Raw genomic sequence first — 27,118 nt, 5'->3', positions numbered from 1 at the left:
CTTAAATCTGCAAGGGTTGCTGCATTCACAAAGTTCTGTTATAGTCATGGTAGTGCAGAGTTAAAGATAGCAATAAATCTTTCAAGGTTCATGAGGGATGAAGATTTGTCAATATGTGACCTTAATATGTACCAAGTTTCATAGCAATCCATAAAAGAAAACTGCAAGATACATTCACACCATTCTGTCTTGTATTCCATTCAGCTGCAAGACATGAAGAACAATAACTCTAAATTATGAGAGCAAAATGATCTGTTGATCTGTCTGTATGTACCTTTCAAATCACCATTTACAAAGTTTCAAGGTTATTAATAATAATAATAATAATAATAATGACCTTATTTAAAGAGGGTTATTCATTGGAAACTGTGAGACTAGTCATGTTCATAAGATTATGTCATACACTGCATTCACCTGCTAATCAGAAAGGGCAAAAACTTTTAAAAATTTGTGTGAACAAAGTGATTAGCAGTATGCACACCTTCAGGTAATGACCAAAATATTTATCAAGTTCCATGATGATCTATTAAAAACTGACTTCACACTGTAACAAGTTCATGGCATAAAAGGGACAGTAACTTTCAAAAGTGCATGAGCAAAGTTATGTGTGGTTATATGCATCATCAGTTGATGACTATAATATTTATGAAGTTTAATGGCAGACCATCAAGTACTGGGAGTAGTTGATTGTGCCAGATGTAATGATAGGCAGATGGACACATGGATTACTGTATGATTTCTTTACAGTAAGTTTAATTCTAGACCACATTGCCTTGACTAAACATTTTTGATGATTTACACATGGGGAAAGAAACAGACCTCTTGATTTGGAGATTGAGAAGTCAAAGGTCAATGTCACTAATACAAACAAGGAAACAGTGGTTGTAAAACAATATTTATATACCTGATAACAGCTTGTTGATCTAAGAATAAAATCAGCTAAATCTTCATTTAGACCACTTGAAAGTCAGGGTCACAGTGTGTTGCTGTTGGTTTTTAACTATAGCAGTTTTTTTTCCAGAGGGAAGACCAGTACCCCTTCTTATCCAGGGATTAAAATTAGTGGCAGTCTGCTAGCTGAAGGCTAGTAAATTTCCTGTTGGACTAGTAGTTTTCATAATTTCAGTAGTCTGATAGCTTGTAAAGTTGCACATGTGTCTGACATTGTTTTGTCTTCTGGCTACATAGAAATTGCTTATGAAGTAAAGTTGTTATCAAGCATTTTGTAGCAAAGGTATGATTGTCATATGGACACTTTGGTTGAATTAGTATCAACAATGCTATCAAATAACATGTTATTCAATATAAACAGAAGTAGCAGGTCAAGATCTTAAAATAATCAGGGGATTGGAGAGGGTGCTGTCACAGACAGAGTACAAGAAGCCACAAAAAAGTAACAGACACTCAGGCAGATTTGAGGATGTAAATTAGTTGTCACAACAGCTTTTAACTTTTAATAAATCCTTTTACCTTTCAGGAAAGCTGTTCAAAAGTTCAAAGAATACCAAAGCAAATGTAACAGTTTCTTCATGGATGTTGTGTCACAACTATGCTTTGTTGACAACACTGCTCCATCAGACCAAGTGATTGATAAGTTGCTAGGATACATCACCATGACAACAACACCAGGGAGACAAGGAAAAATGGAGACGCGTCAACTGACAAAGGAACTGACCATTTTCAATGACTGTGTTGATCCCAATCCAGTCTTTAGATCTTTCTTGCTCCAGTTACTGCTCAGAACAAGGTCAGAATGTGAACTTTGTTTTTGTTTTAATGTTACATTAAATATTTACAATTAATCCTGGTTACTTTCTTAAGTGTAGGTAATAAATAATGAGCTTTAGACTCTGCCTACTTCTGAAATGTAGATAATAAAGAGTGATCTTTGGATCTTACTTTCTGGGTATAGATAACAAAGAATGGTCTTTAAAATATAGGAGTATGGTGCACCTAGAAGAAAGAAAATACAAAATTATGTACATGTGGCAGAACCGGGATTTTAAACAAAAAGATTTACAAATTTGACAGTAGATTGGCTTTAAAAACCAGTAGCTTTTTTATCAGCATACATTTTATGTTCTTCAATGGGACTGAAAACAAGTGTAATTTTTTTTACCATAATGTGTATTCTATCGTTACTAGAGATAAAACAGCAAGTTTTGAACATCAGTCAGATTCCAATTCTGATGGAAAACTTACAGTAATAATTAATTAATATGGGTCAATATCTTGTCAAGTAATGAAACAAGAAGAGTTGTTTATCTTGTAGTTCACTGCAAAGACTTTTTAAAAATAACATCGAAGAGCATTTTAGTTTCCTTCACAAGATCAATGTCTGGCAACCACTGACGGCATTCACTGTGATTATTAAGCTTCACACTTAACAGGTTGTCATTAGTGTTCTGATTCAGATTTCCCCCTGAATCACTTTGTAGTTTGTGAAAAATGGATAATGTCCTCTTTGTATCAGCATTAAAATGTTGTAATGACAGGACAAATATGCTTAGCCTGCAAACAACTTTCTGTTTCCTTTTCATGGCTTTGTAAGGTTGCTGACTGCTCTGTGATAGTCCTCCAAGTTATGTTCACTCCATGGAGGAAGTTCCTGACTTGGATATACTCCTTAGTCTTATCCTCAAGGACTACTTTGTCTTCATGTCTTAGATCAAGAATTATGTTGGCCAAGATTTCATCACTGTAAAAAAGAAGTGAATTTAGACTTAAAGTAAAAAGTGAAACAATACATGATGTATTTATGCTTTAATAAATAACTTGTCCCAACTTCAAAATTAATTGTTTTGATATATATTGGTAACTGGTATTGCCCGGGGTATATCATCCATCAACAAATGCTTTTTTTCACTCAGGAAGCCATATTTGTTTAGCTGATTTTGATATGCTTGGAATACGGGGCTTGTATGAGGCCAATGATGAGTGGAATCTGAGTGTATCAATGAGTTGATGTTGCATCTGGTTAGCTGAGCTTGTTACCACTCTGTGTACCATATTTATATGATCTTGTTACCACTCTGCATACCATATTTCTATGATGAGCTTGTTACCACTGTGTACCATATTTCTATGATGAGCTTACCTCTCTGCATACCTTATTTCTATGAGCTTGTTACCACTCTGCATACCATATTTCTATGATGAGTTTGTTACCACTCTGCATACCATATTTATGTGATGAATTTGTTACCACTCTGCATACCATATTTCTATGATGAGTTTGTTACCACTCTGCATACCATATTTCTATGATGAGTTTGTTACCACTCTGCATACCATATTTATGTGATGATTTTGATACAAATTGGAATGTGATCATACAGCATCCAGATCTTGGACATATTCAGTAAACAGCATTATTCATGCATAATGACTAGAAGATCTTACATCTGATACCCTCCATAACACAATGTGTCTTGTGATAAACACAAGTTTTTACTTCCAAACCCCACAACACAAGACTTTCTAAATACACAATTTTCAGTAATCTTATACAAAAATAATAAAATAGAGGTTTTTTTACCACAAGCATGAAGCATGAAGTCTGTATAAACAGTAAACAGTCCTTCTTTGAGACCATGTAAAACTATCCTCAGGGCTGTTTATACAATGTATTATCATAGAGGCAGTTAAAAGGTATAATGGTCATGCACAAGTAACCACCAGTTCACATTATTACTTAATTGGCTAAAAGTAACCACCAGTTCACATTATTACTTAATTGGCTAAAGATAGTGATAGGGTGAAGATGTATTAAATCCTTGGAAGACTGCTTTTGGAAAATCTGTTAGGCTAAATTTACATAGGTAAAGTGGAATAACCCAATTTGTTTGAAGTTAGGTACAATTGAATAGATGCATGTTATAAACAAGTTATTTGACATCATTGTCTTGAAAGAAAATGTTCAAGCCATCTATTATGACTATTAGAAATTTTATGGTAAGAGGTAACGTTTCTCTGAACTATGGATTTTCTTCCATGTATAAAATGCAAAATACTATTATTTTGATACCTGGAATAGTGTGCAAGTGTGACTCAGAAAAGAAGGCAAAATCCAGCAAAACAAAGGGGCCCCGAGTGGCCGAGTGGTCTAAAGCGCTCTCCATTACGGATCACTGCCATCTCACCTCTGTCTACATGGGTTCGAGTCTCGGATTCGACCAATGTGGGTATGTGAGAAAGCTTGCCAGTAGCTTCTCGTGGGTCGGTGGTTCTTCCCGGGTTCTTCCTCCACCATTAATACTGGCCGCCATACATAGCTTATCGTGTGCTGAAAAATGGCGTTAAACCCCACAACAACAACAACAATCTGCAAAACTAAATTTTAGAAGTCCTGGAGAGACTTGGACTTTGTAAACTGCAGCCACAAGGGAAAGTGTTTTATTTTTTTAATATACTGCAAGCACTATTTTGATGTCAGCCATTCTGGAGTGTATGACATCCATTAACAATGGAACACCACTTAGCCTATTTGAGACAACCTCACAACAATGTAGATGCAGAAAGAAAATGTTCTGTGTTGAGAAAAATTCAACAGGATCTGGGGGAAGCTTGAACAACATTTAATGTACCATCCAGTCTTCAAAGAGTGTGAAAACAAACTCAAATGACACCTGCTTTACCTTCAAACACCCCCCACTGAACTATTGAGAGCAGCAAATATTGCATCTAATTGAAGAAATATTCACTGACCAATGGATTTTAAAGACAGGAACTTGGTACATTTTTTTAATTTATTTAATGTTTGATCACATTTGTTGGGGGTCATGCATACTGACCCCTCTGGGGACATCAAAACACACTTTTTGAGTCTCCACCCCACATCACTCCACCCCACCCCCACTTTCTGGCAGTATGGTAGGAATGTGTGTTCCTTTTGAAATGGACCTAAGACCTGAAAATTGAATGGCCTGTATATAGGAATGGAAGTGTTGTTTAATTTAATATGTGCTGAGAGTAAAATTATATAAAGAATTCTTGACCGGAAATTGTGTAGGCAAGATGGCAGAATGGCATGAATATGGTGATACTGTGGGGAAATAGAAATGTTTAAATTTGGTTACTGGACTCTGGGTCTACCAGACAGTAGAAAAATAAGTAAAGCCAGAGGGACCAGAGGAACTGAAGCTATAATTTGGATAATCATAATCAAAACAGTTTTATAGTCTCACATTCAGTATTGGGTAAAAAAAACATTGCATGGTTTACATTCCAACTTCATTTTTTTCTACTTAAAAATGACCATACTTGTCCTGTTGCACCTTTATGGTTATTTTAACATTATGAAATATTTTGAAAACATGGTGTTTGGGAGATGCAGATAATGAGAATAATTACACACTGAGTATATTATTTTTATTGATCTTAGAGATTTTTAATACAGTTGCTTCTTATGTTTATATGCTTTTAGTTTCTTTTTTTTTCTCAAATGTAAAGCCATGGTCAAATAAAGGAATATGACTTTACTTTACAGTGAGGAGAGGGTGCATGATATCCTGGATAAGTATTTCAACAAAGCACAAGCTGTGATTGGTGTAGATAATATAGACATAGAAACACACATGGTACAACTATGTCAGCTGGTAATACAGTGCCTTGAGGTAATATATATATATATATATATATAAGCGGATAAGTCTAGCACCATAGTAATTATGAATAAGGAGGATTATATTAAAGAAGTGGAAAGACAATTAAATGATGAAGAATATTACACAAAACTTTCCTATATTCCTTCTGAAGAAACGAAAGAAAAAATAAGCCAATGTATTAATTTAATCTCTGTACACAACTGTTCTATATATGATGAACTAGATATCTTCCCAAATAAAATACGCACACCTCAGTTTTATATTTTACCAAAAATACATAAAGCTGTTGATAAGTCACTACCTTTAGGATATCCAGGTAGACCCATTATTTCTACATACAACTCAGTTACAAATAATATATCGCAATATATTGATCACATTTTACAACCACTAATGAAATCACTACCTTCATACGTCAAAGATACTTTTGATTTCATTAGCAAATTGAAATCTTTACCGAAACTAACGGAAAATTCATTCCTTGTTACAGTTGATGTGGTTTCACTCTACACGAATATACCACACAATGATGGTGTCGAAGCGTGTAAATATTATCTTGAAGATAACGAATTTACGTATAAACTATCCAAAGAACATATTTGTGATTTGATAAAACTTGTGCTCGAAAATAACTTTTTTCAATTTGGTAATACAAACTATCTCCAAAAAATGGGAACAGCAATGGGTAGTCCTATGGCACCTGCTTATGCATCTTTATTTATGGGAAAATTAGAAAATGATTTTCTAAATAAATGCCTCTTAAAACCGGATGTATGGTTAAGTTTTTAGACGATATTTTTATGATTTGGAGTTATTCATTAGAAGACCTTTATTACTTTATAGACAGTTTAAACAAATTACATCCAACAATAAAATTTACATTCAATGTCTCTAAAACTAAAGTTTCATTCTTGGACGTTGATGTCATGAAAAATGAAAATAATGAAATTACTACCATGGTTCATGTTAAAAACACGAATATTCATCAGTATGTTGAATATTCTTCATGCCATCCTAAATCATGTAAAAATGGGATACCATATAGTCAAGCAAAAAGATACAGAAGAATTATTTCAGATGATGCTGTTTTTAAATCATCCTTGACAGAGCTAGGTCAGCATTTTTTAAATAGAAATTACCCTATTGACATCATTAATACTGCTTTCCAAAAGGTATCTTCTCTTACACAGCTTGAATCTTTACAATATAAAATCAAAAATAGAAATGAAGATATCATTCCTTTTGTTATTGAATATAATCCAAGTTTGCCTAATATAGGTAAGATTATCAATAAATATTGGGATTTATTAAACTTATCATGTAAAGCAAGTGTTAAATCGCTACACGAAAGCAAACCCACACTTGCTTATAAAAGGACTAAAAATCTGAAAGATTTCCTAACTAATTCCAAATTAGAAAAACCATCATATAAAATAGGATCATCAACTAAATGTAATAGACCTAGATGTTCACACTGTTCATTTATTAATGAAAATACTTCTTTCAATAGTAATAATACGAAAGAAACTTTTAATATGCGTTGTGACATTAATTGTGCAACATCAAATGTTATTTATTTGATAACGTGCAAAAAATGTGGCATCCAATATGTTGGACAAACCAGTCAACAAATATCTAAACGTATGAACCAACATAGATCAGATATAAAAATTTATATCGATCAACCATTTTCATCTCATGTTGCCGCACATTTTAACAAAAATTCCCATACATTGCAAGATTTCTCCTTCCAACCTATTGTTAAAGCTGATTCTGAAATGGAACGTCTACTAAAGGAAACCTATTGGATTCACCGTCTTAATACGGTATATCCAAAAGGTCTAAATTCAAAAACACTATATGACATTTAGTAATTTTTTATCAATTTTTATTTTATTTTTTTTTTTTTTTTCTGAATTATGTCCCCTGTTTACAATTAGATATGAATATTTCATATTATTTTACTTTGCAGAAAATCTTAATTGGTAAAAGTATAATCTAATAACATAAAAATAAGTTTACTAATTCTTTAAAAAATGAAATTGAATTTGTAATTAATTATCAATATAATATGATTAATTATTTATAAAATACTTGATTAATTATTTATAAAATACTTGATAGTAACCGTAATGCACACCATATTTTTATCATATTTTTATGAAATAAATTGAGTTCTGATAACCAATTTAACAGCTATAAAGATTATACTAGTATATATGTTGATTACATTTATCTTTGTAATTATTTTTTTTTTTTTTTTTTTGTAATTTATTTTCTTTTCTTCTAATAAGCGTGTATTATACATAATACTAATATTACTAAAACTGTTTATCTCTATTTGTTAATAAATCGTATATATATATATATATAGACACACACACACACACACACACACACACACATTTTGGTTAGTTTTAATTTGTATATATTTATTAAATCCCTTGATACATGCAAATTGTATTTGGCATTCATAAGTATACAGCTAAGACAATTCATTGTGACATGCTTGCTTGCCACTTTTACATTGGGGTGTATGTCCCAGTCATACATTTTAATTAAAATTTTGGTTGAGCAGATTTATTTGCTCATATTTCATAAACTCATCAATAAATTCTCATTATACTTGGCATTAGTCATTATAAAATTGAAATGATTTATTTATCCCAGTGTTTACTCATACCTTTGATCTTCAAGTCAAGGTCACAGAGAAAACTGTGGTTTTGGTCAAGGTTTATTAATTTGCATATATTTTGGAAACTTGTTTTGTGGGTTTTCTTCATACTTGAGATAAATTATTATGAACCTAAGACAGTTCATTCTGTGACATGCACACTTGTCCAGTATACCTTGGGGTCAAGATCATTCATTGAAAATTTGCATTTAGATTTTGGTTATAGTAATTTTTTTGTTGATGTTTCATAAACCCACTCATGCAATTTTGCAATACTTCAGGTAAATCAGTGAGAATATAAGACAATTTATTTGGTGACATGATCTTTTGACCATGGGCGAAGATCAAAGTCATAGGAATTTGTGATAAGGTTTTGGTTTAAAGAGTTTTAATTTGCTTATATTTCCTAAACCCCTGTATGGATATTCTTACTTGAGGTAAATGATTATTAAGGCAACATAGCTCATTCTGCAACATTCATTCTTACCAGTTTGATTCTAGGGAGTGAAGGTCACAGACATAGAAAATTTGCATAAAGATTTTGGTGTCATTTTTTTATTTATTTGTTTATATGTCCAAAATGGCTCAATGGATTTTGTTTGTACATTGGATGAATCATTCTGAAAAATGTTTGCTCATTCTTTTTACTTGGGAGTTAAGGACACATATTTTGCAGCAATGCTTTACCATGGACTGACCATGCAGACACTGCCATTTTGTTTTGTTTAGGTTCCAAAGTGAGGCTCACATTTGGGGTAAATTGAACCTAAACATTTTGTGACTGTGGTGTGATATTTTTTCATCAAAAATTTCAGGATTCATTTTACTTGGAATGTCTTAAAGAGGATGAGGTTACCGTTGCAACCAACCATTTGACTGATGCTGTGCATGACCTACAAACAAGTCCCAGCATGTTGCAGAGATTGTATGGAATTGCCAAAGCCAGATTTGGCCTGGCTGTAACAGCAAAGCACATCCAGGAAACTGTTCTGAATAAAGGACAGATGGTTGCTCCTGAACTACGACGGCTTATTGACAGAGCTGCCACTTTGTGTGAAGGAGATTGCAAATGGCTTAAGTGAGTAAATCCAGATGATCTTATTACTTGCATAGGTTCATTTGAATATTTTGTTTTCTTTAAGCAGAGCTGTTCCCTAACAATAGGAATATTTTCATGATAAGAGCAAGGCAGAAAAATTTTCATAAATATTTTAAAAGAAATGCATTCTTGACTGATTCAGCCACCCCAGATTTAATTCCATTGTTACAAGTGATAAATACAGGCCAGTTTGTAAAGCTGTATTTTATATGTAACCAATTTCAGTAACATGTACAACTTGATGAAATAATATTTTTCAACCAATGATTGATAAATCCATCTTAGGCACATAATGCATTTTATTTTAAATTAAAATCAGCACTGGTCATCAGCACTGGTCATCAGAGCTGAAGCAGTATTCATCACAGACACATCTGTCAACATTTCTTGTGTAAAGTTATTTGTCTATAAAAGCATATTTATTAAATTGAAGAGTAAATATTAACAGGATATTGACATTTTTTAAATCCCAAATTAATTTATTCAGTTTTAGACAGTGCTAATACCAATTGCATACAGAAGAATTGGAGATTTTCTTTAATACAAACCTGGCAAAATATGTTTGAAAAAGGAAATTTCTTGGGTTTTTGCATGTTTTATCGGAGAGCTTGCTATGTTATAATGTTGTTCATCTGTTACCAATTTTGTTTCCCCACATTAATTCAAGTTCTCCGCCATCCACAGTTTCCAAACATTTCCACACAATAGCATTAGCTCTGTGACATAAACCAGGAGTAAACTTTGTGGATGGATTAGACTTGGATTAAAAGAAAGATTATTGGTTTAAATTCTAAAGGTCACAGGTTATATTGACTATGACTGGAAGAAAAAATTGGTTTTTGCATAAGAACATTTAATGTATGAAATAGACCTATTGATTTTTTATCAAAAGTTCAAAGGCTGCAGTCATAATGGTTGAAAGAAAAAAACGGGATTTTATGGATTAACGTCTGTTGTGTGCACTATGAACAGTATAGAATTTTTATTTGGCTGTAAAGATAACTTAATAAGTAAAAATCTGTTAAAAAAATTAAGGATGCTTATTTGGTCTGAATACCCTTGTCCTTACCAAACTATGCAGTTGTAGGTTAACACAAATGGATGTTTGGAAATCCCATCAACTATTTATGACAGAAAAATGTGTACACATGGAGGGGTTTGTCAATTTATGCCATCTTCTCTAATTTGTGCGTACCCAAACTTTTGTCTTTTTCTGGAGATTATAAGTAAAGCATGACTGGGCAGAAAATTACTGATTCTTTTTAACTTAAAGTGGGTGGTGGTTTGAATATGCAAAGCAAGCAGCAGAAAGAAGAAAGTGAAGGATGAAGTGAATTTCTAGTTGAGTGGATGACGATAATTCTAAAACAAGGTTAGATGAACTGCTAAAGAAGAAACAAAAGTTTCAGAAATCGTATATGTTTTCAATGGTTACAACACAACACCAAGACTGGAGGTATGTTGTGGAATATTTGCGAAAGTTGTGGGAAAAATAACCTTTGGAAAATGATGTTTGAATTTTAATACATCAACTCTTTCATGACACAAGAGGTCAACAGACCACATGCATTTTGGAGGAGACATCCATAAGACAGTACCTGTGAACTGTGGATAATTCCACAAAACAACCATAAAGAACAGTTTTGCAACTTGCTGAAGTGGAAAAAGTTAGCCATGCTATGCCCCTGAAGATGGCTTTTCTGTGAAATGGGGTTCATAAAATCAGACACTATTCATACAAAGATTAATAATGGATTAAACTTTACAGTCACCAGATTAATCCTTATTAATCCTAATACAACTAGATTGGGATGATCTCACTATAGTCTTAACAGATTGGAGCAGGAAGAATGATACTTAAATGTTTGGTAAATATTGCACTATGGCAAACCCCCCCCCCATTTTTTTGTTCTAATCTATACGTTTTTATGATGAGGGAGATCCCCACTTTAGACAAAATTCTGGCAGATACTCTTCCTGCAGCTCCTTAAATATAAAAATTAATGGAAGTTTGACACTGTTAGATACTGCTTGCTCAAGCTCTACAGAAAGCTGCACCACTGATGATTTTGACTTGAAATCTGTAAAAAATAGTGCTTATATCTGTATATTAGTCTTTTTTGATTGTATTGAAGGATACATTTAAAAATTACAAACATAATGAAAATGCCTTGAACCTAGATTACAGAAGTAAATAATTATTTGATTATCTATATTTCACAGGATCTTCTTTATCAAGTATCTGTGTCGCTGTTATGGAGTTGACAGCTACCAGGCAGTATGCAGAAAAACAGATATCAGATACCTTACATGGATTAAATATCAGCCTGCAGAAGAAAAGGACAGGGTATCACAAACTTGTATATGACTTGTATATGACTAATATTATCATATATACATATAATATAATATGTAACTCCACCTTGCTAATAAGGCCAAGTGAGTCTGTCGGACCTTCATACATCATCTGTCCTTCATTGGAGCCCCTCATGGCTGAGTGGTTTAAGGCACTTGTATTTACTGACCATTGCTATTTCACCTTGGATATGTGAAAAAAGCTTGCCATCAGTTTCCCATGGGCTGGGGCTTTCCTATGTTCTTCCTTCACCAAATATACTGGTCACAATGGATATACTGAAAAATTGTGTTAAACCCACAAAAGCCAAACCAATGAAATCAATCCTTCATTATCAGTCACAGTTGCCATCTGCAACTTCTTAAGAACTGTTTATCCAGTTTACACATATTTTCACATCAAGCATTATGGTATCAAAGTCTATCGACTTGATTCATTGGAGGATGATTTTGATCCAATTTGGCCACCATGACTAAACTTAGAAAAAACATTCTAAGTTTTTACCAGAATTTGACAGACAACATCCCTGTATGAAGATCTGTCAAATTTATTGAAATGATGCCTGTATGCTATCAAATATAACCACAATTACCAGAAACAACAAACCTTTAATCAATTTCTTCCAAAAATTGTTTACGGGATGGCCATTTAATATGTATGCATGGAGGGGGGTAACCAAAATGCATATGCTTGCATATGGGCGGGTCTACTGATAATGTACGTATGCATAGGAAATGGGTGGGGTGGGGTGAAACCTCAATAATAATTTGTCTAATACATAACCTGTTTGACTGGGTTCAGTTGGCATTTGAATTTTTGCGGACACTAGACAAACTGTTTAAAGTTACACAGCTTATTTCTTTGATGCAGCTAGACATTCAGTGTCATTGGACTATCTGTTTTATTAAACACATTAATATTATTAATCCTTTATGGTTTTTGCATGGATTAAATATAGGCCGTTCTATAGAATTAATTCGGGGGGTGTGCATGAAGCATACATGCACAGGTGGGGGGTGTGCATGTGTACAGGGAGGGTGGAGGAGTCAAGCTTTGCCAGATTTTTGCGTACGTACTAAATGGATGGCCCCTTAACAGAGTTTAACCAGATTGGACAGAAAACATTTTAGCATATTGATGGTTATCAGGTTTGTAGGCATGTTGCCAGACCTGCAACTAGTATGGCAGCTATCACTAAATATAGAAAAGCCTCTTTTTAGCTTCTTCTTAAAAACTGCAAAACAGAATTTTACCAGTTTTGAAAGCATGTCCCCCATCATCAAGGGTTTTTTCAATGTTTTTTCTCACTTTGTCAAAGGCCCAGGAAACTTATAGTATTGCATTTTGCCCATTGTCCAGCATGCATCATACATCCATATGTCAATACTTACTTGTGAACACTAGAGGCTTCAACCCTGATCTGAACTGGTATGTAAGCTTATAGCAAAAACCTCAGATAAGTTAGTTACTTGGAACATTCACTCATCTTAATGAAGTTAGTTTTTATTCAATCAGCTGAGCATGTGTACAATCTAGAGGCCATGAATCTGGTTAGATTTTGATCAGAATTGGTATTTAAGTTTATGTCATCAATACCTCAGATAATTTTATGTATACACATATTAATGAGGTGATTTTGTATCTGGTGGGATGACCATGTGAACAGAGTGTTCATACATGTGATTGTACTGATGGTAGGACAGAAATATCATTTTAAAGGCCATATGCTGCTCATACGGTTTTATAGTTAAATTTACCGCATTTAAAAATTAAGATTACATATTTTTACTGAAAAAAACCCTATTTTTTGTGTTCTGTTGACATATTATGAGTCATTCATGAATCACAAAGATAGTGTGTAATTGCTTGAGTCTATGACATTCTTGACCTTTGGTGGAGATGAGATAAGAAGGAGAATCTGGCCCAAAAATTATTTTGATACAGACACTTTGTCAAGTATTTTGATTTTTGTGTCTTTTTTCTCATAGTTATTGTGTTTTCCAAGATGTTAGAGGAAATATTTAAGAGAAGCTTTTATCTTTGTTTGGTCAGTTTATGTCACATTACAGCAAGTTCAACAGTGCTTGGAAATCAGAGTTTAAATGGGTGCAGACAAGTAGTAATGGTCCAGAGTTTGCATTGTTTTTCATGCAAGTGAATTTTAAGATGGTATATCTGCGGGGAAGAAATTATATCACCAGACATATTTATAGTACAAATCACATGGGTCATATATGCACATTTACTCATTTTAAATTAAATATAAGTTGTTTTTTAAAATTTAACACTAATTTTCTTTAATCAAAGTCTATTCAGTCCTAATTATTGAATGCTCTGCACCTTAAATGTCACCTAGAAGGTTTGAGATGAAAATTATCTATCACTTTGGACTTGTACAATGGTGGCCATGTACTAAACTTGGGTCAGAATAAGAGCATCGAGTGGAATCATCACGATCGAGGGTAGTACAAATTTGTTTATCATTATACATAACTTTTATTGTGACATCACAGTGTGCGACATTCAATCCGGATTGTACTGGATCACACCTTTAGGTTCATTTCATCCAAAAATGCATATGTACTTTAACATTGATTTTGTCATATGCACCTCTCGGGGCATCTAAATAATGACCTTCCAAAGGAATATGGATGTATACGAATCCAAATGAAGTGAATACTTGCCACTTAAAGATATGTAGAATCAAATTCTGAAAAATGACACCCATTACTGAAATAATTGGTGTAACTTGTACTATAGATACTGTTGCATTGGAGCAGTGATTCACTTGAAAGGTCTTGATTGAGACTGGATGAAAATTGGATATTAAGCTAGCACAGAGACTTTGTTTGCAATTTTGTGGCAGAGGACTATTCATGAGTCCTTTTTGCAGAGCAATTTAATAAACTGGTTAAAGTTACATAAAACTTGTTGATAACAGTAAATGTCATAATGGACACCAGAAAGTAAACTTGTGAAGGAAACTAATAATGCTTGTGGATTTTATATATATAAAAAACTTTGCAGTGAGATATGCAAAATACAGCTCTTCTTTTTTGTTGACATAAAAATAAACTAAATGTTGTTAATTATTATTGTAGTGTTTGCCATCAGAATTTAATCTGTGTGCAAAACTTGCTGTTTTTTTATAACATGAATAGAATACAAATTATGTAGCAAGTATACTTTTTTTTGTCCAGACCCAAAAACTGTACAAAAGTTATGTTGATGAATCATCCAACTGATTTTGAATCCAATCTACAGATCAGAATTTTTAAATGATCAAATTCCATGTCTTGGTTCTGTCATATTTGTAGAGGTCATATTTCTTATAAGATTTGGATCAGATTTGATATGCAAGTTTATAACATCAAGAACTTGGAACTATTTGAATATGTGTGGTATTCATTTGTATTAATGAGGTGAATTTTGCATCTGATTAGCTAAGCCTGTGAATGCTCTGGAGACAGAATTCAATCAAAATTTGACTAAAAGCATTTTGACATGATGAGCTTTGATCTTTGTTCTAATGATGCCAATCTGTTATTAAATATGGCTGCTGCTTCTTAACAAAGAAAAACTTAAAAGATGCCACTTAACCCTTTAACTCATGCAAGCGTCTTTGGACACCTCTATTCGCATGGAAGTGCCTTTTGACGCCTCTACTCCATTTTGATGCCTGCTGTAAACATCAGCCATTTTAAGCCAGTTTTCATAGCGCCACCTTCAGGGAAACCCCCTATTAGATACTACATTCATTTCTGCAAATGACAATTACGTCAGATCACGTGGTCACTGTTTATGTTCTGGTTGATATCTGCTATTTAAAGTAACTGGATCGTAATCTCCACTCTCCAAAATGGAGGTCGCGGATTTAATTCAGTATTTACGAAGTTTTCACGATTAGAATCACATTTATGAAAGCTTCAGTAACTTAGGTAAAGGCTCTGATATTGATGTAAGCAGCAATTAGTTTTTATAAATTATCAAATTCAGATGACTTAGTGATGTAGACACAGACAAAAAACTTGTAAATTTCGAGTATGAGAAATGGCAGCTATGGTTGGTCACGCAGTTTCACTGACATGACGGTGAATGAGTTCTATCAAGATTTTAAAGCACATAAAAAATTCTTCTGTGAAAAATAATTAACAGCTATAACAATCGGACTTTACTCTTCAATTTTTCCACACATAATAGATGTGTACCAAAAATGCAAGATGGTTAAAATTGCTGTTAAATATAACATACACTACATTGCTTAACAGTTCACAGGCAACCGTATGCGTATGGAGTCGACAAGGTAACAGGTGTTCTATTTATAGCATGATTTGCTTTGTAACTATGCTCTATGAGGTAAAGGGTTAATAGAAATTGACAATCCTATCATGAAAGCCTTTCACATTTATAGGAAAAATGCTATTCTGCCGTCAAATATGGCTCAGCTTTTGCTAAAAGTGAAAACAATATTTACACAGTTTTAGTTTTTAAAACTGCTAGACAGAATATGACCAGCTTTGACACAAAGTATTTTGGCTTAAAGGCACAATATTGGACAGATAATGTTGATGTGCCATTGAATATGTATGAAGATATGAAACTGTTGAAACCTGGAAACAGTTGTTTTAATAATATATACAGTCAACAGCATTGCAAGAAATTTCTTCAGAAATCAGCATACTGACCCAGATATATTTGCCAGCTGCATTTGGATATTGAGCAAATGTTATTCATGTGAGCAGTGTAAGTCCCACTTGAGCTTCTTGTTTTATGGCAAGACAGTGGTATAAAGTTTCATGTGGTGGTGGTAGTAGCAGTGGTTTTGGCATCAGTATTCAATTTTTTTAATCACATTTGTTTAAGTCATATATCTTCTACATCAGATGCTGTATTCTGATAAAATTTGGGTACAATGTTGGTTGTACAACAGGGTTTTCTGTCTCTCATGCTAAAGCAGAAAACTATAACAGTAATGCCATTCATAAGTGAGATGCATATTCCACTGAATCCTAGTTTTAAAAGTCATATCTTCTACATCAGTTGCTGTATTATTCTAAGGATTGGCTATATCACAAATGGGTCTCTGAAGTTTGTATCCTTGTAAACTAGGGTTTTTCTAAGCAGAAAACTGTCATGGTAATGCCATTCACAAGTGAGATGCAGAATCCTAGGGTCTTTGTTTTTGCTTTTTAGGCAGTATTATACAACCATGTGCAGTCAAATGCCATTAGATAAGTCAGTCAGTAATCAGTGAAAATAATAATGATTTTGTTGTTCTAGGGTTTAACGCCATTTTTCAGCACAAGATAGGCTATACATGGTGGTCAGTATAACTGATGGAGGAAAAACCCTGGAAAACCCAGGGAAGAACCACCGACCCACAAGAAGCTACTGGCAGGCTTTCCCACGTACCCATGCTAGCCGAGCCTTGGACTCAAACCCATGCAGACAGAGGTGAGATGGCAGTGATCTGGAACAGTGAGCGCTTTAGACCACTCGGCCACTCGGGGCCCCAAAAATAATAATGAAGTTTATGACTCAGACATGATATAGTAGACATTCTTTTTCTTATCCTGCACAATATTCTGATATCGTCATAAAAGCAGTACATTTTTCAATATCAAATATCATAATTTTTATGAAGGTGAGAGAAGTGTCAGACAGGTATATTGTTTGTGGACCCCACTACATTAACATCAGAGAGGCTGTGACCAAAGTGGTGCTTGGAGAGGGTACTGAACAACTGGATAAGGCAGTCAAGGTAAAAAAATTATATTACCTTAAAACTGACATATAAATACAGTTAATTGTAATTATTGTACATATGATGCTTTTGTTCATTGTTACCTCTTCCTTTGCCAAATATAAAAATGAGTCAAGCTTAAATTCATGTCTGTGGAAAAGGCATGATTTCCTCAGTACAATATAGCCAGTGTATTTTTTAGTGCCACTAAAACCAGCAAACCAGAAAAACTCATAATTTTGAGCATATGTGCCATGTAAGAAATATTACTGAAAATTAAACAGGACTCATTTCATATGGTCATTCAACATGGCTGGATTGCTGCTATACACAGCTGACATGATTTTGAAGTGTGTCTGCACTTTGGCCCAACTTTGCAGCATGGGTTATTCCAGTATTTTGATAAGATACAATAACATTTGCCTCTCCCACCCCCACCCCCATCACCAAATATAACATTAAATTGTTTTATATTTTTTGACCACAGGATAGTAAGATGCCAGAAAACAGGATGGAAATTCTGCTATGCCTTGCCCTACATAGAGAAATTACAATGTCCAGATTACATGAAAGGGACAAAAGTAAAGTTACACCAAAGGTACACTGTTAAAAAATGTATTAACTGTAACTTATTATTTTGAGCATTTTTTCTAAACTTTTGAAGTTTTTCTGCATATATTTTTTAATTTTGTATGCATTCAATAATTTGCATATTTCACAACACATTGTACCTTCATCAGCACACCTTTACTAGTTTAATGATATCTGATGTGTGTGTATTTATTTTGATCAAAGGCAAATTTGATTATATTTTATTGACAAACTTTATATATAGTATTATCTTTACATAATTACAAGACAGGTCTGTTCAATAAATTCATTATAAAAGAAAATATTTTTGTATTAGAAGTAGAATATAATGTTTTTGACAACATGAGTACTTTGTGTGATGTCATAAGATGGTTATACATGCCATACCTCTGTCTGTAGCCATGAAATTATGTTAGAAATTCAACACCTTAATGGAATTAAGCAATTCAGTAATTTCAAATTCATGGTGAAGATTTGAATGTACATAAAAACTTGATAAAATATTTTTATCCTTCAGGCCATTGAAATGCTGCATAAATTCTGTTCAGCAGCCATGTTTGTGAAGAGCAAGGTAATTCATGTCAGCTTTGGGTTGACACACTGTTAAGAATTGCCTACCTACCTACCTACCTACCTATCTCTCTATCTATCTATCTCTTGAATATAAGTATTTAAAATATTTAACGCATTTGAATAGACATTACTAAAATACATACTGAAAGGCGGTCGCTTTAGTTTCTTTTATAAATTTTTGTTTCATCTCTTTAATAACTGTGTTTTGAAATGAATTTAAGCAAAATCTTTAAGTATACATTGTACTTGATCATGACTTCTGCTCATAAATACTAGTAGCCTATTATGCAGGAAAGTTTAAGTACAAAAACAGAGAAAGCACTTTGATTTGTAGTAAAGACATTTTTCTTCATAGTTTGTTAATGTGTACAGTCACTCCGGTTAACTGCACAGCCTCAGGCCCGTCACGAGACTGTGCAGTTAAACGGAGTGTGCAGTTAACCGAAGTATGGTACAGTACAGCTTTAAATCAGCACAGCATGAATATAGGTGAAGAATAACGTATAAAGATGATTAGAATCCACTCCTTCAACGTTTATTTAAATGAAACAAGAGTCTACAATGAACAGCACTAACGTAATATTGTTAAATCAAACACAATGAAATCGACGATTTCCGAAAGAAATCGGCAATTGATGTCTGCGCACAAGTTTTACTAATAAGTTGGTGAATTGCCGACTCTATTTTGTAAAACGGTTCAAACAGCTCACATTCTCTCTGTTCCATGAATCTGCATAAATTCTGGAGTGACTGAATAGTGACTTTAGATGAAACCTGGTCATCTACTGCGTCATCATCATCACTTCTTTCGTCATTTTCTACTGAGTCATCGATTTCACCTTCTGTCTGAAGACTGTCATCTATTGCAACATATGATTGTTCCCATGCTATTGCTCACTGGTGGGTGGGAATATACATGTATGGCGTCCTTTACATGTCAGTCATTTACAAAGTCGCATTTGCTGGCTTAATTGTTGGCTTATTTGAAGCGCTACAGCAGTGGACTGGCAATAACTGATCCTGACTATACATTGTGCAGTTAACCGGAGTAATATTGTAATGAATAATGTGCCACGGGCAGAACATTTATCGTGCTATTATCCGGAGTGTGCATTTAAGCGAAGTGCAGTTATCCGAAGTTTGTTCCCATTGAAAAGCATTGGGAAAAAATGGGACCGGCATGACTACGTGCAGTTATCCGGAGTGTGCAGTTAACCGATGTGCAGCTAAGTGGAGTCGACTGTAGATTTAGAATATTGCATGCATATTCTTGTTGAGAATTTAATTCAGTCAGCAGATCAAATGTGAGCAGGAAGTGAGTGCCATATTTTGTAGTATTTCTTGTTTACATTTATTTTGAAAAATTTATCTTCCATGAGTGTATGTACAATTACTCATTTTTACCTTTTCATAACTTTTGTTTTGTCACCATGTAGTTTTTATTATGTGTAGGTGCTGCTAAATGCTAATACATACATAATATATTAATAAAGATGGCATAAACATTCTCATTCAAGGCAATTAAGTGTGACAGATATTTTCAACATGCATATCTTTGATTTACTTAACTTCAGAGAAATTGGGTTATTCCAGTTCATATACTTTACCTATGCAAATTAGTTTAATGGGTTCTCCCACAGCAATGGTGAAAAGATTCACAACACAAATTTACCATTGTTATTGTCAGTCAACTAAGTAATTTGTGCTAAAGTGGTTAAGTATCTCTAATTGCCTTTACGTTTTAATTAACTGTATCAACTGCCCCATGATAACAGTTTTGCATCAGCATTAAGCAGGGCTGTTTATACAGGCTACAGTTTAAGGCATGTATGATGATGTTAAGGAAAGTCTCTCTATATCTCTCCTTTTTTCTTCAGAACATTTACTAGTAGTTGTTTTTCTTATAAGATAAAATTTGTTTAAGGTTGGCATGATTTAAAACAACAATTCAATATAAGCTGTAATGAGCTTTTTGATATCATAAAACAGATGAATCATTAAAGCAAGCACAATTTGCAAGATGTGCAAACACAGCATAATACATAGGTACAGTTGGACAAAACACTGCAGAAAATGAAACATGAGTAAGCAAAGCATTTTAAAGGCAGTGATTAAAATTGAATTCAGTATCTGGATAAATTAAAACTACATTGTAAGATAATTTGTATCAAACAAATACTTATTGGTAAACACACGGATATGGATGATGCATCATGTTCTGGTAGGTATTCTTACAGTGCTTTTCAAGAGCCTGTTTTGTTTGATGGAATGATATATTGCTTTATTTGATGGAATGATATATTGTTTTCTTAAGTTTCATATTCAAATAAAAATGCTAAGATCGAAATGTGTCTGTCCTTGATTGGAGTGAAAAAGATAAATAAATAAAATAAAACTGATTTTCATTTTCTGGTCTTACTCAGGTACACTAAATCTGCTCAGACACTTAAAATGCACAGAATGAACATAAATAAACCATGACAGTAACATGCTAGTTTGTATAGCTTCATGCCCAAACTTATTTGGATCCAACCACTTTGAGCCCTCAAATCAAAATTTCTTACATCCAAGACCCACTTGGTCTGGGGATTATTTATAAGTACAATTTCCCTTTTCAAGATATAGCACCATATATTTTAAGGATTTTAGACTTCTTTCTTTGTTTTATATACCTTTTACAGACCTTTAATGCCTTTACCTTTTTATCTCATTCTTGGTAGTATTTTCTATTTATATTTGTTTTGAAGAGTTTATCTTCGTAAAGTTTTTGTGCAATTCTTTTACAATTTTAGATCTTTACTTTCAAGTGACACCATATAGCCATTCATATGTTGATGTGATGTTAAACACTATTATATACATATGTACAATTCCAGGACATAGCACAAAAGATACTTCAGAATACATATGGAGTCCAGTCTCTCTTCCTGAATGTGATACCAGGTTCTGACCTTAAACAGCAGGGAGTATTGTGTCTACTAATGCACTGTGACCTTGTCCTCAGAAACCTCCATGGAGACCATACTCTTGTACAGCCATTGGTCAGATTGGCCACACAGCCTCAAACCATGACAGTAAGAGTCTTGTTACTTTAGGCATTGTTTCATAACCAGTGCACATCTTTCCCTCAACCAACAGACCGGTACCAACAATGTAATTCAGTCTGCATCATTATTAACTTGTCTTAAAGTAACTTGTTTTTCCATATATTAGAGTAAATATCTAGCTCTAACTAATTTCTAATTTATTTGATATGCCCACCACAAAGAAGAATATATTAAATTATGATGTCCATTGGTCAGTTTGTTCATCCATCTGTCTCTTACCAATTTTATTTTCAAACAGTAACAAGTCATCCACCATCTTTAGTTACCAAACTTGCAGATGGCTTGGACTTGGTGTATGGAAGAATTTCATCTATTTTAGTGTCAAAAGCTGAAAGTTCAAAGTCACTGTGACAGAAAGAAATAGAAATGGTTTCTGCACAATAACATTAATTCCACATCACATACTTCACCAAACTTTGTCAATGGTATGCACTTGTGGTCATGGAGAAGCCAATAGAATTGTGATCAGAAGGTCAAAAGTCAAGGTCACTGTGACGTAAGAACAAAATTGGGTTCAGTACAGTAACATTAGTTCTACATTAATTGACCTAAAATATAGTTTGTGAATGTACAGTTGGGGTAGGGAATATTTCCATCAATTCAGAGGTCATGGTTACTATGACTGAAAGAAGAAAAATGGTTTCTGCACAAAACTTATATGCATAGAGGACTACTAAACATGGAGCAAGCAAATAATGTGTGGTCCACAGCAAACTTGTTTCTTTTTGCTATGCCCCACCACACATGAAAGGGGCATATAGTGTTACCATTGTCTATCCATCTGTCCAACTGTCAATCACACCTTGGTTACATTTTGCATTAGTTTACATAATTTCAGTTTCTTGAGTGTCCTTTGCCCAAGGATACATATTACAGAACAGAAAGGTCAGCTTAGGACAGATCAGGATATAAGCCAAAGTTAGTCATGTAGTTTTTATTTCAAATCAGGAGAATTTTCATTGACCCAATTTTTAGCATGGAGATGGACAAAAATGACAATTGTGATATCTCGCTAAATTAAAATACCAAAACCAAAGCAACCTGTTTTTTGCCACCTGAGCGATTTAGTAATGACCAATCTAACCATAATCCGTTTGTGTCTCCTTTCTGAATTACCATTGATCACACATTATAATCCAATGAGTAATTTTAGGTTATTAGCAGTTCATGGTCACATGATCACAAGAAGTCTTTAATGTAAATAATAATTTAAAAAATGTCCATTCTGGAATTTTTTTAATGGTACAAATTTTGAGTATCCAGGTAATATCATTGAGGGACAGAAGATACCTCTCATCTTGGGAGGAGAACTTTTCCTACTAGAAGGTTCACATGTATGCCACAGACTCATGCAACTTGGTACATAGATGCATTTGGTGAGTGTAACACAGTTGTACCCAAAGGAGGTCAGTGTGATGTAAATGCCTTTTTTCAATCACTTCAGTAAAGTTTTGCATTTTGGTTTCTTGGGCATTTTTGGTAACAAAAGAATATGTTTTGATATGAAGATGCACCTTGTTGAAAACAATACCATCTTCCAAAAGTAGGTTACTTTGATGTAAGTTTTGTGTTTAGAGTTGGGCACATAAATAGACCTTAGAAAATAAAGATAAAGAGATTGTTATGATTGAATTTAAGCTGGACTGAGCACACCCAAGGCATAATGAATAGAGTACAAGACAATCAATTTCATTGTCTGGTGGAAATTTCTGGTTTGTTTGGATTAGCTTGGGCACCAATTGAGAGAACATGGTTGATCATTAACAGAAAATGGATAGAAGAGAATATGAAATCAGCAGCAAAAAGCATTCCTACATATATCTCCTAAGTAGTGTACAAGGAGGAAAAAATGTAGACTAATCTGTCCAAAATAAAACCCAGAGGAGAATTGTTACTTGATCATAGGGATCAAATCCCAGTATGGAAGGCTAGTGACAGGATAGGCTGGTATTGATCACAAGTACTCAGGCATTAGATTTATTTTTGCAATAAATATTCACTTATCCATAATTGTATGCTTTAAATCAATCATTCTTTTTCAGACTATTGCACATATTTCTACATTTTCTATTTCCTTTAAATAAATTGCAGCCAACAGTGCTGTAGTGTGACTCAACAATGACTAATTCAGAATATATAATGCTGGAAAAGTGAATATTTATTGTAAAAATTAATAAATTCATGTTGCAAGGGCCTGTGATAATAATATGTGTTTGAATTTTTTTAATAATGACACATCTTGACTTTAGTAGGGGCCATTGGACCCCACTTCTTCCATTTCTGAAAAGAACACTGCACAAAATGACTCAAAAGAAAAATGTGCATATCTGCATGACTCAAGTAATTTACAAATGTGTCAGAGAAACTAGTCATATTATGTGCCCTATCCCCAGCAATCAGTGGAATGTGTAAAATATACTCAGTACTCCCAACTGCAGGTTATATTGGACAAGGGTCTCAAACATGTGGCCTGCCAAACCATATCCTATTAGCTACAAAATGATTGGTTCACAATGTGTTATGAGAGATAACAATGGTGGGGCCACCCTTGAGCCATTGAAAATGCCCTCTTGCAGCCACTCTGATGCAACACAATTTTTTCACCTCATATTCATCTAAATAGCTCATCACAAGGTTCTAGTCTGATCAGTTGACAGATTACCAAATTCATAATGAAGCTTGTTATAGCAGAATTACTTTACAACTCCCTTCTTTATTATTTTATTTCAGGCAAATTTTAATTATTAATCAGCATGATATTGATGAGACTTTAACATAGTTTGATTATCAGTGTTGCTGAATTAGTTTTTCACCATGCTGTATCAACTTTTAGTGTTGTTGTGGCCCCTGATTTTCAGACTTGCCTGCCTTTCTCTATTACAGTAACTGCCATAAATGTTATTGGATTTAAATCCAAGTTTGGTATACAACTTTATAGTGATGACACAAAGAGTTTGATTATCAGCATTCTGCATTATTACTGTGGGCTGTCATGGTCTCTGATGGTTGGACCCACCTTTTCTTTCTTGAACTATAAATTGGCTTCGGATTTATAAATGGCCCATACAAAATTTTCCAGGTGGACTTGAGGCAGATTTCAGATGGGTTTCTTAAGTGTTTTCTGCCAAACCATAAACTTAAAGAAGCTAAGGCAAATTTCAAGCAGACTTTAGATGGATTTCTGGCAGAATTTTAGGCAAAATATGCAGATTTGTTGTCCTAAGCTTCCGCTTAAACCAAAAAATCCATCAAAGATTTCCATCTGAAATAAAATTCTACCTGAAACAAATCTCACCTGAAATTTCCACCTGAAAATAAAAATCCACCTAAGGTTTCCATCTAAATAAAGGCTGCCTAAAATGTCTACATAAAAATCATCCAATAAAAAATCTGCTTCAGATTTCTATTAACTGCCTAATGATGCTTAGACATTATTGGGATTCAATGATAAATATTCACAATAATTTTTCAAATGGATCATAAATTTTATTTTGACAGACATTATCAAATAAGATTTAGGTTTCTCTTGTCCTCATTTTCTTTCTTGCATACAAAGCTTAATATATGATGGCATCATTTAAGTCTTTTTAATTTCAATGAAAGTTTGGTGAGATTTCACAAAAATTCTGACCAAAATTTTCACCAAAATTCAGGTGAGATTTTTAAAAAAATTGACCATTATATAGTATTTTACTGAAGTTTCAGTAATTTTTTACAGACATTTCAAAAGGTTTTAAATAAATAATTTATATGAATTAAATAGGACTTATATTACCTAAGGTAATATTTCAGTGTACATGAAACAAAATTATACAGATGTTATAGTTATATGACATCCAAGGCAAGAGATACGGGAGTTGTACTGCAGACTTGATTTTTTTATAAATATACAAAACTGTGATGCTGTTGTGGTCTCTTGAATTAGTCCTTGTTCCATAAGCAGCCATGACAAACGTTTATCATGATATAATTACTCTTATTTTACACTGAATTCTAACACAACTACAATATTTTGATAATATAAACAGTAATACCACTCATGACATTGAAGGATGATTCTACTTGTGGTCCAAGAAAACTCCACAAAGATATGACTATCTTTGATAGACATGGGTATTTGGCAACAATTCCCACCAGTCATCTAAATGTTGTCCCACCTTAAATTCTGGAAGTTAATCAGTTTGGAGTTATATATCAGTTTCCTCCTACTGCAGAAGAACTCGATAACTGCCTGCGTTCATTGCTTGACAAACATGCACCAGCTACCAAGTGCAGAGTATCAATTCAGAAGTGTTCTCCATGGTACAGCAGTGTTAGGGACCAGCTTCGCACTGCTAAAAGAGACCGCTGTAAAGCTGAGAGGCTTTGGCTTTCCACCAGACTCACTATTCATAAGCAAATCTATGAAGCCGCTAAGAAGAATGTCACAAATATAGTCCATGCAGCGAAATCAGCCCACTACACTACTAAAATCATGGAAAGTTCCAGCTACAAAGAGCTGTTCAAGATTACTAGCAAGCTAATGTCAAGGAACAAATCTACACCACTTCCAACTACCTTCTCTCCAGTCGACCTTCTGGCCATGTTTGCAAATTACTTCCGTGACAAAGTACAAACCATTAGAGATAAGCTTGACACCACAATTTCAATTGACTCATCGTCACCATACAGTTGGGAAACAGAATTTGAGCGGCAACTATTAGCAGCATTTGAACTTGTCTCTATGGATTTCATTTGTACAATCGTGATGAAGAGTGCACCAAAGTCATGTGAACTTCATCCAATTCCAACATCACTGCTGCTTGAGTGCTTAGATCCAGTATTGCCTTCATTAACTGATGTTATTAATACCTCTCTCTCATCCGGGGAATTCCCATCATTTTTCAAAACTGCCATTGTAAAGCCTCTGCTGAAGAAACCAACACTAGACCATAATGATTTAAAGAACTACCGCCCAAATTCTAATCTCCCATTCATATAAAAAATCTTAGAAAAGGTTGTTCTATCCCAGCTTGTATCTCATCTAGATTCAAACGGTCTTTTTAGCAATGTACAATCTGCATATTGCCCTTGCCACAGTACTGAAACTACTCTTCTAAAAGTAGTTCATGACATTCTCTCTGTGTTGGATAGTGGAAAGATTACAGTCCTCACCCTCCTTGATTTACCTGCAGCATTTGACACAATAGACCATGATATATTACTTCACCATCTCCAGCATGTATTTGGCATTCATGATACAGCCTTACTGTGGTTCAAGTCCTACTTGGTCAACAGGACACAAATTGTGTCTGCAAATGGAATACACTCCAGCCCAGTTGATCTATGTTGTGGTGTTCCACAGGGGTCTGTTCTTGGACCTGTTCTCC

At 33.9% G+C, this 27,118-nt stretch overlaps 1 protein-coding gene across 1 annotated transcript in view; it reads left to right on the top strand.

Annotated features, from left to right (window-relative positions):
- Positions 1 to 27,118, top strand: part of LOC149786028 (E3 ubiquitin-protein ligase rnf213-alpha-like) — a 374,561-nt gene that overhangs the window by 277,651 nt on the left and 69,792 nt on the right. The window contains exons 68-75 of the mRNA XM_089978102.1: positions 1,478 to 1,747; positions 5,489 to 5,615; positions 9,096 to 9,358; positions 11,603 to 11,726; positions 17,380 to 17,496; positions 17,966 to 18,076; positions 18,587 to 18,640; positions 21,519 to 21,716. Of these exons, the coding sequence (XP_089834228.1) occupies positions 1,478 to 1,747; positions 5,489 to 5,615; positions 9,096 to 9,358; positions 11,603 to 11,726; positions 17,380 to 17,496; positions 17,966 to 18,076; positions 18,587 to 18,640; positions 21,519 to 21,716 (1,264 nt within the window). The remainder of the gene's footprint in view (positions 1 to 1,477; positions 1,748 to 5,488; positions 5,616 to 9,095; positions 9,359 to 11,602; positions 11,727 to 17,379; positions 17,497 to 17,965; positions 18,077 to 18,586; positions 18,641 to 21,518; positions 21,717 to 27,118) is intronic.

Source organism: Sinohyriopsis cumingii, chromosome 12 (genome assembly GCF_028554795.1).
Source record: "Sinohyriopsis cumingii isolate HCF-2022 chromosome 12, ASM2855479v2, whole genome shotgun sequence".
In the NCBI taxonomy this organism is placed as follows: Eukaryota; Metazoa; Mollusca; class Bivalvia; order Unionida; family Unionidae; genus Sinohyriopsis; species Sinohyriopsis cumingii.
The sequence above is the reverse complement of the archived record's forward strand: the minus strand, read 5'-3'. Positions and strand labels throughout refer to the sequence as shown.